This window comes from Wasmannia auropunctata, unplaced genomic scaffold, assembly GCF_000956235.1.
Source record: "Wasmannia auropunctata unplaced genomic scaffold, wasmannia.A_1.0 LD335900.1, whole genome shotgun sequence".
Classification (NCBI taxonomy): domain Eukaryota; kingdom Metazoa; phylum Arthropoda; class Insecta; order Hymenoptera; family Formicidae; genus Wasmannia; species Wasmannia auropunctata.
In genome coordinates this window covers 244,824-259,662 of record NW_012026990.1, presented here as the reverse complement: position 1 = coordinate 259,662, position 14,839 = coordinate 244,824, and the positions used below count along the sequence as shown (strand labels likewise).

The 14,839-nt window shown below is 34.9% G+C and overlaps 1 protein-coding gene across 8 annotated transcripts in view; it reads right to left on the bottom strand.

Moving 5' to 3' along the window:
- The window catches only part of LOC105455522 (beta-glucuronidase), a 38,415-nt gene that overhangs the window by 2,766 nt on the left and 20,810 nt on the right, over positions 1-14,839 (bottom strand). The window contains exons 1-10 of one of the 8 annotated variants that reach the window (XM_011698901.1): positions 14,536-14,731; positions 13,982-14,415; positions 8,771-8,965; positions 8,304-8,402; positions 7,320-7,496; positions 6,411-6,643; positions 2,788-3,067; positions 2,307-2,581; positions 1,926-2,187; positions 306-494 (exon numbers count right to left, since the gene is read on the bottom strand). In XM_011698901.1, coding sequence (XP_011697203.1) covers positions 306-494; positions 1,926-2,187; positions 2,307-2,581; positions 2,788-3,067; positions 6,411-6,643; positions 7,320-7,496; positions 8,304-8,402; positions 8,771-8,965; positions 13,982-14,065 — 1,794 coding nt within the window. In that variant the 5' untranslated portion in view covers positions 14,066-14,415; positions 14,536-14,731. Of the gene's footprint in view, positions 1-305; positions 495-1,925; positions 2,188-2,306; positions 2,582-2,787; positions 3,068-6,410; positions 6,644-7,319; positions 7,497-8,303; positions 8,403-8,770; positions 8,966-10,551; positions 10,608-10,798; positions 11,004-13,981; positions 14,479-14,535; positions 14,732-14,839 lie in introns of those variants that run through there. The other 7 variants (XM_011698904.1, XM_011698902.1, XM_011698900.1 and 4 more) reach the window with 7 other exon arrangements.

The following is a 14,839-nucleotide window of genomic DNA, read 5'->3' as shown; positions in this document are numbered from 1 at the left end:
TAAAATAGAAAATCTTATAAATGAGCGTATCGCGAGTAGCATATCTTTTATTTCAAGAGACTATTCGAGTTATTATAGTGAAATTTTCTATAGAGGAATTTATTCTTGATTATAGCACATGTGTCCACTTCTTTATAAATAAATACGCGTGATAGCTGAGGAATATGCTTTATGTAAAATTTTTTGCTTAGAGGAAATGCTTAAAGGAATTTCCCGCTCATAAGTAGAACATTTTTTTTTGGGTGTTTATATATGTACCTATATAAAGAGAGAGCTTTTGCGTGATTGTAATACGAATTTTATACCTCGTGCAGACCGGGCATAGTATCGGCCCCGTACTCGGACATAAGTACTGGCTTGTTATATTTTCTATGCCAAGCCTCGGCTTCGCCTTGAACCCTGTCAGTGATCATGTCCATTCTGCCGGCATTGCTGTACCAGGCGTTGTAACGATTGAAGCTGATCACATCGAGAAACTGACCAGCTTTGTCCTCCTAAAATTTACAATATCTAGTTATCGGTAATCTTCATGTTACAAGCGATTATGATAAAAGTTAAAAATCTTGGATTGAAGTATAACTCTTAGAATAAGGTATAATTAGATAAATCAAAGTTGCATTAATATAACTTTCGCTTTATTAAAATATAATTTCAATTAAGTTTGAGATTTTGAGATAGCTACAAAAAGTATTCGATTTCATAAATTAAGAGATTATTTTTTGTTTATTTTGTTCAGAAAATGATATAAGGGAGGACTTTATGTCTTTCTATGAAATATTATTAAATCAGAATAATCACATACAGTCACGAAACTAATTATCTGGGCAATGCGTTATTATATTGATAATTTCTTCAAATTGTTTTTTGTTCAGGTGTTATTTATATTTAGATGTTATATTTATATATATGTATTTAAACAAGTAATTGTGAAATTACTAGTGCTATAATTGTGTGTGGAATCACAACTTTTGACACTTGAAATTTTTTTTTGTTATCCGAACAATTAGTTTCGTGATCGTGCATTGTATGTATGTATGTATGTACATGTGTATGTACATGTACGCACAATTTATATTTATATCTATGTTACATATAATATTTATATCTACATATAAATTGTGTATATACACATGCACATGACATACAGTTGCACAATCACGAAATTAATTGTCTGGACGACAAAAATTTCGAGTTTTGAAAGCTGTGATTCCACGCACGTATTATAGCACTGATAATTTCACAATTATTTGTCTACATATATAGGTATAAATACCATGTCTAATATAAATAACACACAACAGTTTGAAGAAATCATCGATATATTAACGCATTCACCCAAAAAAAAATATTCTAGTTATAAAGTGAAATTTCCTCTAATCCCATATTTTAAGCGAAAACTTTTACAGAAAGAGTATTCCTGTTCCAATAAAGTGAACTGTTCATCTAAAATCTATTAGATATTATTTTTCGGCTTTCCTCTTGTATTAAGAGGAATATGTTTTTTTCAAGCGGAATGCCCTCTTACATGCGATATGAGTAACACGAAAAGCAATGTGTATCGCTGCGTTCTGCCGCGTGACGATTGATTGAAGTGTTGCGCTGCATTTGCAAAAACAGACGCAGTAAGACTGCGTTCCGTTATTCATTGTACATACTGAAAAACTACAGTACAAATAATGTGCATTATAAATATAGATTTACAGTACAAGATTTGTACTGTAAATGCAAGACAAAATTAATCTAACTATTAGAATATTGTGCACAGAATATTTTCCTCTTAATTTTAAAGGATTCCTCTTGAGGCCATATACAAGAAGAAAATCCTCTAAGATTTAGCGGATTCCACTAATATTAAAATTATTTTTTTTTGCGTGTTGTCCGGATAATTAGTTTCGTACGTATATTTTATATGTGTATAACGTTACCTGCACTCCACGAGCCAAAGCAATGGTGACCGGTCTGGTAGGATCGATCGCTTTGGTGTGATGGGCGATCTGCTTGAAGTACTCCTCCGCCTGGGGCAACTGGGTCCTTGGTTCGTTGGCCAGGGACCACATGATTACGGAGGGTCGATTCTTGTCCCTGCGGATGAGCTCCGACAGCGAGTCCTTGTGACGTGAGAGCAACGACGGCGAATAATTCTCCGTATCGACGGAAGGGCATTCGTCGATCACGAGGAAACCCAGTCTTCAAAATGAAATTTAACAGCTAATGAAAAATAGAGCAGAATACAAAGCACGCGCGAGGAAAATGGAAGATAAAATGTTTTGGCATATCAGATAATTTTAGGAGAATTCTCGACATACCTGTCAGCCATGTCGAGAACCTCGTCGCTGTAAGGATAATGACTGGTCCTGTAGGCATTAGCGCCGACCCACTGAAGCAACTCGTGGTCTCTGACAGCGGTGACGAGGTCGAAACCACGTCCTCGTATAACCGAGTCCTCGTGCCTGCCGAAACCACGCATGTACACCGGTCGATCGTTCAACAAGAGACTCGTGTTGGTCCACGCGAGTGTCCTGATGCCGATCGGCAATCGATAGATGTCCGGTTTGGTGACGTTTGCCACTGACAGTCTTACCTAAAGGGCGTAACGCGTCGTTTCGACGAACAAAACTTAAATTCTCTGAACAATTTGTACAAATTAATATTTTGTGCGCGTATATCATTTTTTTATAGTGTTCTATATTCCTTTCTAATTTTCTATATCTTTTATGGTTCGCAATCTTGTTTGTTGAGATATCAAGGTGGTTTTGAGCAATTAACGATTTGAATATCAAGTCGTACCTCTAAAGTATATAGGTATCCCGGCTTGGGGTCCATGCCTCTGGGCCACCAGAGTCTGGCGAGCGGGACCTTCAGGGTGCCGGACAGGCCGTAAACGGGCTCCTTGATAGCCAAGGTGTGCTCGGCGTTGTGCAACGTGACCCTGCAGACAGGTATCTCCCCTTCGCGCAAACCAGCCGGTTGTATGATATACTTGACAATTCCCATATCGCCGATCAGGCTCGTTCTCACTGTAATATCTTCAACGTAGATGCGTGGCGTGGTGTACAGCAAAACAGACCTTCGCAAAGTGTTTTGAGGAAAATTTATTAATCAGGAGCAATTGTATTGTAATCATAATTAATGTCGTGCGTTCTGATTTAAGGAGGGCACCTCGTGTAACACGCTGAAAATTAGGTGATTTTTTGGAATTTTTTTTTAGGAAACTATACAACCAAACCTTTTGATCTTTATAAGATAATTTCTTATACTATTGAACTAACAAAAAAATATTTGTTTTGCCTGAAAAAAGTATTTATTATGCAAGTAATAATAACATTTATTCGGCGGTGATGGTGTTTGGCGGCGTGCAAGATAACTCAAAAACTATTCATCCGATTGACTTGGGCCTTTGCACACATCTGCATAAATACTTCCCTAATAACATGAATCATTGTTTATAATAGTAATATTTAATTAAATAATTTTTATTGCATAATAACCAAAAAATAAACATAAACACAAAAAACTTTCGTTAAAATCGCTATCTTTTTTTCCATGTGTTATGATTTTCACAATTTTGCATTATTTTCTTTAAAAATAGGTTCAGTTAATGCGTAAATTCTTAAACAATAATCTTTTCAGATTTTTTATTTCAGACAAATACAAGCGACGCTACAGTGCACGCCGCCAAACACCATCACCGCTGACGCGCCGAATAAATGTTATTATTACTTGCATAATAAATACTTTTTTCTGGCAAAAAAAAATTTATTTGTTAGTTTAATAATAAGAAATTATCCTATACAGTTCAAAAAGATTGGTTGTACAGTTTCTTAATAAAAAATTCCAAAAAAAATCTTCCTAATTTTCAGAGTGTTACACGAGGTGGCCTCCTTAATAAGCATAAAATCTCAAATATAAAAAACCAGTATTGTTATGCAGAATAAAATAAATTATTAAAAATATTGTCTAAATCTAATTCATCTAAAAATTATAATAAATAAAATAATCTGTTAGAGATGTTAATTACAAGTGTTATAATGGTTCTATGAATAAACTCTATACTGTACTGTATTTTTGTATCTATAGCTATAATCTGTTCGAATTACTAGAATGCCGTATTGTTTCGAATTATCATATATCATTAAAATAATCGAACTGTCCATTTTTATTTTTCTACGCTATAGAAATATTTTCGTGGAGTAGCAAAAATCTCGTTGATCATGTCTCTAGTGACCTCGATTGTCGCATTGAATGTTCTCTTTTGTTTTTTCCACAAAGCCCTTGATAGAGATCTATTTGTGGCGAGTGAAATTCGCGCGTCGCTTCAGAGAGCTCCAAAGAACCTTCGCAATAATGTAACAGCGAAACGAGACAACGTGATTACACCTGTCACGTATTTTCTCTTTGTTCGATTGTATTGAACTTGTATTTTTACATTGATTTTGCTTTCGAAAATTGGAGATCCGATTTGGAATTGAAATGAGGTTTTTTTGATGTTTTTTTTAATCAACAATATTTACTTTTGAGACCAATTTAAAAAAAAGAATAAGTAAATTAAAAAGAATTAAGATTATTATTTATTTGTACAAATTTAATGCTAATGTAATTAATATAATTTTAATTCATTTTAATTATTAATTTTATATGCAATTAAAATATTAATAAAACAAGAGAGAATTAATGTTATAATTTAAAAAATATTTCTCCTATATAGTTTTATTCACATTTACATTTGCATTAAGTATTGTCAAAATTATGTTTAAATAAAAAACGTTAAAGATAAAAAAAATGAAAATGAGAAAAAAGAGAGTAATGAGCCAGGCACGATGTTGATGCAAAAAAGCAAATATAATATATTAATAATTATTAGTTAAACATTGAATACAATAATAATAACGACCCAAATAGTTTATATTAAGCCATTCTCAGTGGGTTCAGAATTCTTTTCAATAAAAATTATAAATACAAAGGTAATGCGTCAAAGCTTAAAGGATGGGCGCTCGCTATAAATCACAGACTTACAATAAAAAAAATGTATAAGAAATGTTTTTTGTTGATCAAGATTTTCGTCGAGGTCGCACACAATCAATAATAAAAAATGTTGTCCAGTCAGCTCCAGACAATTTTAAAATGTACATGTGTAAATGATACTATCCATGTGTTCGTGGAAATGAAGTGGACGGTGTCAAAGGAATCATAAATAAATCCCATTAGGTACCGAGACTGGAAGAGAGACTATAACTGACTGAGATTAATTATTAAAAGGAAAAAAAATGTGTCAAAATTTGAAATACCTTGTGAACGTCAACATATAGAAAGGAAGAACTTGTCAGTTAACAATGATAGAGATGAAAAGGAACAAGAAGTATTCAAGGAAGAAAGAAAAGATTTTAAGGAAGAAGAAGAGAGGAAGCGCACCCAAAAAAAATAATTTTAATATTAGTGGAATTCGCTAAATCTTAGAGGATTTTATTCTTGTATATGGCTAAAAAAGAATTCTTTGAAATTAAGAGGAAAATATAATTCTGTGCACAATATTTTAATAGAATAATTTCGTTGCATTTACAGTACAAATCTTGTACTGTAAATTTATATTTATAATTCACATTATTTGTACCGTAGTTTTTCAGTATGTACAATGAATAACGAAACGCAGTCTTACTGCGTCTGTTTTTGCAAATGCAGCGCAACCCTTCAATTAATCGTCACGGCAGAACGCAGCGATACACATTGCTTTTCGTGTTACTCATGTCGCACATAAGAGGGCATTCCGCTTGAAAAAAACATTTCTCTTATTACAAGAGGAAAACCGAAAAATAATATCTAATAGATTTTAGATGAACAGTTCACTTTATTGGAAGAGGAATACTCTTTTTGTAAAAATTTTCGCTTAAAATATGGGATTAGACGAAATTTCACTTTATAACTAGAATATTTTTTTTGGGTGCGAGAAAGGGGCAGCGTTAAATAGTGAATTGAGGAATTGGGAGATACGCGTCTGACAGAAATTTTGCGTCGCTTTGCTTATTCGGGTTATTTTTTGTTTTATGAACCATCTCTGAAGTTAACCTTTTGTTGTATTGCTTTTTATTATTTAAAATCCGAACATCATCTCAATTATAAAATTGTGCTTTTTAGTTTTAGTTTTAGATTTCAAACAAGAGCTTCGCTGTGACCGAAAGTAACGGCGCGCAGTTCGAGGAACTAGAATATGTATGTAAAATTCACACAGAAATATTAGTGACCACCAAGATCTTGCTTTGACCGTTTCTCGGCTTTCAATTTATTATATATTAAAATTGTGTTTTTTATAGTCATATACGGTGGATGTAAATGTCTGTAGAAGAGCCGTTTATCTTTTGAAAAAAATGAATCTTCGATCGTTTAATCTACTTTGTCCCAATTAATTAAATTTTTACCTGTGTATACCGGCATAGTTGAAGAAATCGAAAGTATAGGTCTGCAAGTGCGTGGTGCCGTTGTCGGTGATCATCTCGACGATCTTGCCCTGGGGCACGCTAGTCTGCAGCAGAGTGTTATCCACGGCCACGGTAATGCGGTTCTTACCGCCGAAGGTCACGTACGACGAGATCTCCGCTTCGAAAGGCAGGTGGCCCATTTCATGATTGGTCACCAAAGCGTTGTTCACCCACTACGCGAAAATGTTCGTGAGCTTGCGATTCACTTGAACTTTATGCATGTATTTTTTGAATGTTAAGATTAACCATTGCTCTCGATGCATGTCGTACGTCTCTTTAAATACAAATCGCGATCGATATCCTTTATTTAGAAAAGTTCCCGAGTAACAAGATGACGTCAAATGACGTTTCAATGTTTTATTGACGTTAGAGACGTTATTAAGGCTGAATTTACAATGTGCTCTTTGCATCAATTGTTTCTTGCTTTTTACCACTTGCTTTTTATCATCCTTGCCTTTTTTGCCTCTTATATCCTTCATTTTTGTCCGGGATGAATATTGACAAACTTTGGAAGGAACAGGAAATACATGACAAGAAATACGATTGTCGATAAAACGATCGTAAAGAGGAAAAAAGGCAAGAGGTAAAAAGCAAAAAAAAAAACAGGAAGCAAAGAGCACATTGTAGATCCAGCCTAAGACGTCTTTTGACGTTATTAAGACGTCACCTAGCTTGCATACTTATTTAGTATGTATGAGTGCAGTTTTATCGATTTGTCCATCTTTGGTCTTCACTTTATGTTTCTTTTAGATATTCTCGAATTACAATGAATTTTCGATAAGTCGCACTGCAAGAAAATGTCAAAAGATCTCTTTGGGAGTGAAAAAGCTTGAGTTGCGGAATACTTACCACTTGTGCGAGATAGTGGACCGAGCTGAATCTGACGAAGACACGTTGATCCCGCCAAGAGAAGGGCACGAAGAAAGTCCTCTGGTACCACACGGCACCAACGTGGTCCCTGAGGTTCCGCGATGTCGTAATGTCATTGTAGGACGAGGGTACCGGCATCTTCATCATTTCTCCGACCTGTAAAGCCAGTCATACCTTGCGCGAACAGATCCTCACTAATAACGGAGCAATTACAATTATAACAAACGGACAACGTGCAATTATGCGAGATTATAAAACTCACGTATCCTCTCCGCAACACAAAAGTTGAACGTGAATTAGCAAGAAAAAGTAATAAAAGCGAATAAATAGAAGAAAATGAACAATAATAATAAATACATAAAAAAAGGATCAAAATATTGAATTTTTCTAGTCTTCTTCGAAATTTTGTAAAAGTTTTTCAGAAAAATTCTGAAAAAATAATTTACAAGAAAAAAACACAAAGGGAATATAATGTAGGTATTGAAAAAAAGACTCGGAATATTGAATTTTTCTAGTCTTCTTTGAAATTCTGTAAAAGTTCTCCAGAAAAATTCTGAAAAAATGTTACAAGCAGGAATTAAATTATTTGGATGTATTTAATGTTTAGCATTATATAATTTACAAGAGAAAAGCAAAGGAAATATAATGTCCATACTGAATACGTAAAATTTTAACGTGGATAATTTAGAGTTTTTGCGTGAAATTAACTAATTGTTTGAATATCTCCCTGCCTAACCTGTTATGTAAATTAAAAAATATTTTGTTTACTTTTTTCTCTTTTCTTTATTATGTATATTAATGTTTCATCTATTAAATTAAAAATCATATCTTTCGTTATAAGCCTTTTTCGCAAAATTGAGACTAATTTGATGTAATGAAAAATTTTAATATTTATAGTTTATTAATTCTCACATTTGTCATTATCAATTATTATTTCATACTCAATCCGGATACGATATATACCTTCGACAAATCATCGGCAAACCATCTTTCCGTGTAACCTCTTAGCGCATCTCCTTCGGGCGACACGACGAAGTCCCATAATCCATCAAGTGATCTTATCTACAAAAGGACATTAAAAATATCTTTGTTGAATTCATTTACATTATAAAAATCCTCATAATATAGAAATACATTTTTAAGATAATATAAAATTGCATTATCGCACAATTATTTTTGACTTATTGCAAATAACGTATATTCATATATTTTACATTGTACAATACATTTTTTAATGGAATAAAAAGTAACAAGTGTTTAGAATTATCTTCAATAAGCAAAATATAAATGGTAAATAAAATTTGTCGCAGATTTCTTTTCTGAAAACTTTCTTGAATTTGCGATAGAGGTGTGAAAACGTGAGCCGATTATCTCTCGATTCGAATGGTAATAAAAAGACCAGCGTGTTGTCATCGTCACGTAAGTTTTACCTCTCGGGATTCACTTTCTCTGGGATATAGCAGACCAGGAAGCGGAGTCGGGAATGCCTCCTCGTAAGGCAGCGGAGCTACCTCGATTTTGATCGTCGGGTCGAAGAACTCCGGCGGCGACTCCGGCCCGGACTCGCCGGCCATCGCGCTGCCGATTAACAAGAAGATCAAGTGCCACATCCCTCTGCGGCCTTCCTAAACAAACAAATTAGCCTCCATGCACAATTCGTAATCGAGTTCTTGAGATTTCCGCTCAAAACGGAACAAATCTGTCGAGGTAGAAATCCACAAGAATAAATTCGCAAAAAATTAAGAAAAGTCCTTACTTAAAAGATGTAATTTTATTCCGAAAGAATTAATGCATAGCTGAGAAAAGCTTTGTAAAATATAAAAGCTTTTCGAAGTTATAAAAGTTCAATTTTAATTAATAATCATTAAAAATGAGTTAATATTAATTAAGTGCCACATTCCTCCGCGGCTTTCCTAAACAAAAAAATTGGCATCCATGCACAATTCGTAATCGAGTTCTTGAAATTCTCGTTCAAAACCGAACAAATCTTTCGAAGTAGAAACTAGAAATCCATAAAAATAAATTCGCAAAAAATTAAAAAAAGTCCTTACTTGAGAGATGTAATCTTATTTCGAAAGAGTCAACGCATGTTTAAAACTGAGAAAAGCTCCGTAAAATATAAAAGCTTATTTAAAGTTATGAAAGTTCAATTTTAATTAATAATAATTAAAAATGCGTTAATATTAATAAAGTACCATATCTCTCTGCAGCCTTCCTAAACAAAAAAATTAGCATCCATGCACAATTCGTAATCGAGTTCTTAAGATTCCCGCTCAAAATCGAACAAATCTTTCGAAGTAGAAATCCACAAAAATAAATTCTCGAAAAATTAAAAAAAGTCCTTAATTAAGAGATGTAATCTTATTTCGGAGGAATATTTCACACCAACGTGTGTTTAAAGCTGAGAAAAGCTTCGTAAAATATAAATGTCTTTTGAAGCTATGAAAGATCAATTTTAATTAATAACATATACAGTCAAATCTCGATAACTCTACAAGTCTAACCTCTACAAGTCGAAAACCTTTATAAGACGAAAATTTTGTTCCTTTCTGTTCCACTGCGAAACCTCTATAAATTAAAATAAAACCTACCTTAACTCGAATTATTTGTCAGATATTTAGATGTATTATATTTTATTTTGCAATTCGAATTTAAAGTAGCCAGACCTCTAAGTTAAAGTTCACTTCTATAAATTGAACTTCTATTGCCACTGCCTCTATAATTCGAAGTTGTAGCTATGTGTAACCATAAGTTATAGCCCGATATTTTGTTTTATGATTACATTTATTATATTGAAAAAATAATTCACTGTCAAATATTGATTTTTTCTTCTTCTAAAAGCTATTATAATCGGAAAATTATAAACTCTTGTACAAAGCCCCCATAAGTCGCATTTTTATATATGTTACTCGTACCCTCTTTTACTCGAATTTTGATAAGTCGAAAATTCTGTTATTCGAAGGCTTTTTCTTTTTCCCTTGAGATTCGAGTTATCGAGGTTCGACTGTAATTAAATATGCGTTAATATTCGCGAGGATTGTTTGTTTGTTCTCAATATTTGTTCTCATCGCATCCGCGTCATTTTCTTCGAACGAATAGTCGCAACCGTCTGTACAAAGCCGGCCTATGACATAAAAGTTCAGAAGACTACGTATATTTCCGTGACTTTATTTAATATGACGAATAATCTGTGCTTATCATTTAACCTTACGCTGTGTCACACGCTAGAGCTGTCAATTATCGCTCGTTGCCTATTTCTCTACGACGGAAGGCTGTGACCCCCTTTCTTCCCGACGAGCAGTCATAACTTGGCTGTGTAAATATCACGCGATTCCCTCTCCGAAAATACCTCTCAGAAAATTGCTATTGAACGTCAGGGCATTCACGACATCCGGTACGGTATGTTACATATAGATTTTAGGCACCACTACAACGGCACAGCTATAAATTGCACTTACGTTTTACGGTGCGCCCGAATCGACCAGTCGCGGCTGCTTGACCACAGTCGACTGATATCGCGCGAATTTCCTCGATAAGAAATTAGCAAATTCGACCATCTGATTAGCAATACGTAACTTTTTACATCCTCGCGCATCGCGTTTGCGATAATATTTATCTCTCCGACGATACAAACGCGATCTTCAAAGCGGAAAATCCACTACATCGCGTATAAACATGATAATGATTTGTTTGAATGTTATCGCCGTGAATCGCGCGTATAGGATAAGACGAGGAGGCTCGATCTATGATTATGTGATTATTCGAGAAATTAATACAAAATTGCTTGTAACGTAACGTCTGTTCTCAGACGTGGACTTCTGCAAATTAAAATTGAAAATTGCAAATTTGATTTACGATCAGTATATACTTATACAGATGAATTGTTATTAGTTCCTGAAATAAATTATTTATTATGTCCTGGAATAAATTATAGATGTCACTTACGATGCGATGTGTGATGCTGAAATTACACATTACGTATTGCGTATCGACTTTATTTCTCCATTATATTTTTATTCCTTTCAAGACTGATAAAGCACGTTTAAAGACAATGTAACGCATAATTTGTCTAACAGTTATTCCCTTCCCTCAGGTCTGCCTCGTTGTATAAAGGTTGCATGCCAGTCATCCCCGCTTGTCTTTTTTCTCGTTTAATTTTATTCGACACCCACAAAGAGAGGAAGACCGGTCTTTCTGGCATCCGTCCTTTTGTACGAAGAGATTCTAAGGAAGGCTCTTCGAAACGCGACAATAACTGCACGACCAAAAGAATTGCACTGTGCTGTCTGCTGCTTTAATTTCTTTCGACAAATAAGCTTTTATAACTTATTAAGAAATTAATTGCGCACCGCAAAAATACTAATTAAATTAAATTGAAAAATTATTTTTGATTATATTAAATTATATATATATATATATATACATATAAAATTAAAAAATTTAAATATTGCAGTTCCTATTAAAACTATTATATGTTTTCTATTATAATAAATTTTATATCTATAAATGTATTTCACATACAAATAATTTATTTTAATTAAACTATTTATATAGAATCATAAGTTCAGAAATACTAAAATAGGATTTATTAAATATGCAATATCCGAGATATATAAACGTAATAATAAAATATTTTATCATTAATAATAAAAATTTTAACAAAAAAGACTAAAAAAATTCCAGTTTAGACGGAGCTTTTTAAAGATTTTCGGCGATCAGTTTCACATGACCTTTCGACGAAAGCTAACTGCCGGGCAATGAGCCGGTCGCACCCCGCACACATACATGCACACGAACACACTCCGCGGGGTCTCGTTCGCAGCAATATCGGCTTCCTGGCACGGTGCCCTCCTACGAGAGCAGACTTCCCTTCCCAAAGCATCAAATCGTTTCCTCGTGTCGCGCGTATACAGAGATACCACGGCACTGGTGTCCCTAATTCCTCGAATAGCCACTATTGTCCAGGTCTGAACTTAACACCCGGTAATAATATCTGGCCACCGAGAATTGCAATTCCGTCAGCTGGTCGTTTCGTAAATCTGTATCTCTACGCGAGAAATTTCTCCTTTACGAAATTTATTTTTAAGATTTCAATTTACGGATTTTTCAGATCACGGATTTTCAAGATTTCATTTCATAATCGTACATATGTGTATAAATTAAAGAACGTTACAAGAGCGTCAAAATTCTCAGTTTGAAGAAAGGAAATTAAAATTAACAATTATACTGATTAACGTTGACGTACCTAATAAGGTAATAAGGTATAGTCAGAAAATGTTAGTTGTAATAATTTCTAAGAATACAAAATGTCACAGAAATATGGATGTCACATTTAACCTCAGCACTAAAATGATTCTGATTGCATGCAGTTCGAATATAAAACTGCTGCTGATTGTTACAATTGTCTATTGCTACGTTGGCTATCGATAAAGTTTCTAAATGCGGCCTCGTTTGTTCGCGATTTCTCTCTATTTGCGCGTCGCATAGATAATTCGCAGACCCAATTTCGCGTTTGAAGATAATTGATCCGGCGAAATGAGCCGCGAGGCCTCCGAAATAATAAACGATCCTCCCGCGGGCGATTCTCCCGTATATACGCATTTTCGTAACACGGCGTGGTTTGAATTTATTAACACCGATATATATTCATATTGAGTGTAGCGAGGTGTAAGAGACGCGATTACGCGAGACGATAATGGCGCGGAGTAATGATATAACGATGCTAATATTCTATCGCTACAGACTAGACCGGATTACATCTCGTGCGGTTGTCTTCGAATTTTCGAAATATTCGTGTAAAATTAAAATTGCGAAACTAATGCGAACGGAATATATAATAGTCGAGTCATGTAAGATATTTTAGCCTCGTTCTATTATATCTCATGGAATCGTGGAGAATATTGTAAGATGATTAGATATACCAGCCTTCCAATCGACGCACCGACGCACCGATCGATTTTCCGTGTTTGAGGCACGCAGGAAATTGCACCGGACGGCAAATCTCGAAAATGAAGTATCGTCCGGTAGTCGGAATCACATGGATTTTTGGTCGAAATTTCGAAACGGATTGTCGACAAACCGTTGCGAATTTATCGTTTCCTGGCGTTTCAGGAAGATGAATTTTTAAATTGCAAAAGCGTGACGTCGACAAATACAGAGAGGAGAACTCGCGAGCTCCGCGGATTAATTTAAATTCATACAATCATGTATTGTTATCTTTAAAGAGATGTGTTGACACCTAAATTGCTACATAAAATTAATCAAAATTATCTTCAAGTATGTTTTTGTTGTCATATTTTGAAACACATACCGCTTGATAACGAAGAGATGCAAGGTCGATACAATCGTGATGGAAAAATCCGTTGATATTTATCGACGTTTCGTTAATCAAGCTTATAGCACGAGCATTATATTTTGTTAATTATTGCAAATCGCGCGTTATATCAGAGATAAGTGCAACTGCCGCAAAGATAAATCTTCCTAACGAGATATTAATAAGAAACGCAATGTGTAATGTAATTATTGGACGTCGCGCATAAATTCAACGGTTTCATTTTTCCATCATTAGACTTTTTATTGTCAATCTTTTTATTTATTTTGCAATCTGTAAATCTGTAAATCGTTGTCGTGGAGTAACAAACCTTGCAGCGATCGCCGCGTTCTATCGCGAGTCTGGTCACAGCGTCCGAGGAGAAATTGCCGAAAAGTAAAGTGAGCCCTGCCATCTCTCTCGGTCTGTCCAAGAAATTTCAATTATATATATTTCAAACGTGAAAAGAAATTCTTCTTTCGCGACGCTTCTTATTTTCGTTTCTTCGTTTCTTCTTAAACCACAACTTTTCTCGCGCTTCCTTCTTCTTATGTAATTTCAGTTGACTCGTATTCTTGCTTATCTCCTTCTTATTTATTTTCGCACTAACGTGACGTTTTGTATCCGCTCGATTCTGCAGTACTCAGTTTTGCATGTCAAACAAAAAAATTTTTCTCGCACCAAAGCCAATCAAGTCCGATCAAAATTTTTTTTCTCTACATTTATTATAATTAACCATATCGCTTTCACGACATCGCGACACACCTAATAAAGTTCGAACTATGTAATATTAATTCAGTTAATATAACTGAAGTTATATATATATATATATATATATATATGTATATATATGTATATTAAACGGACGGAGAGAGTCGCGCTAACTCGAAATCAATTGCCTCGCGTATGTATACTCGCGCCATTCGCCCATCGATCATCGGTTACGCGTCAAATTTTCCCTGTCCGACTGTATCACAGCCGGAGGCAGCCGAGTGTTTAAATCCGCGCGTTTACCCGGAGACTGGACACCGCCGATGTGCAACACTTCGAGCCTGAGCCTCGGGCTCGCCGAGCGTGACTACTCCGCTCCGCTCGACATCGAGCGAAGCGGAGGCCTGCAGGAAGTCGACCCGAAAATCTCGCGCGCTCCTCTCCTCACTTCCTCGTACTCTCCTGTTTTCCCTCTTGC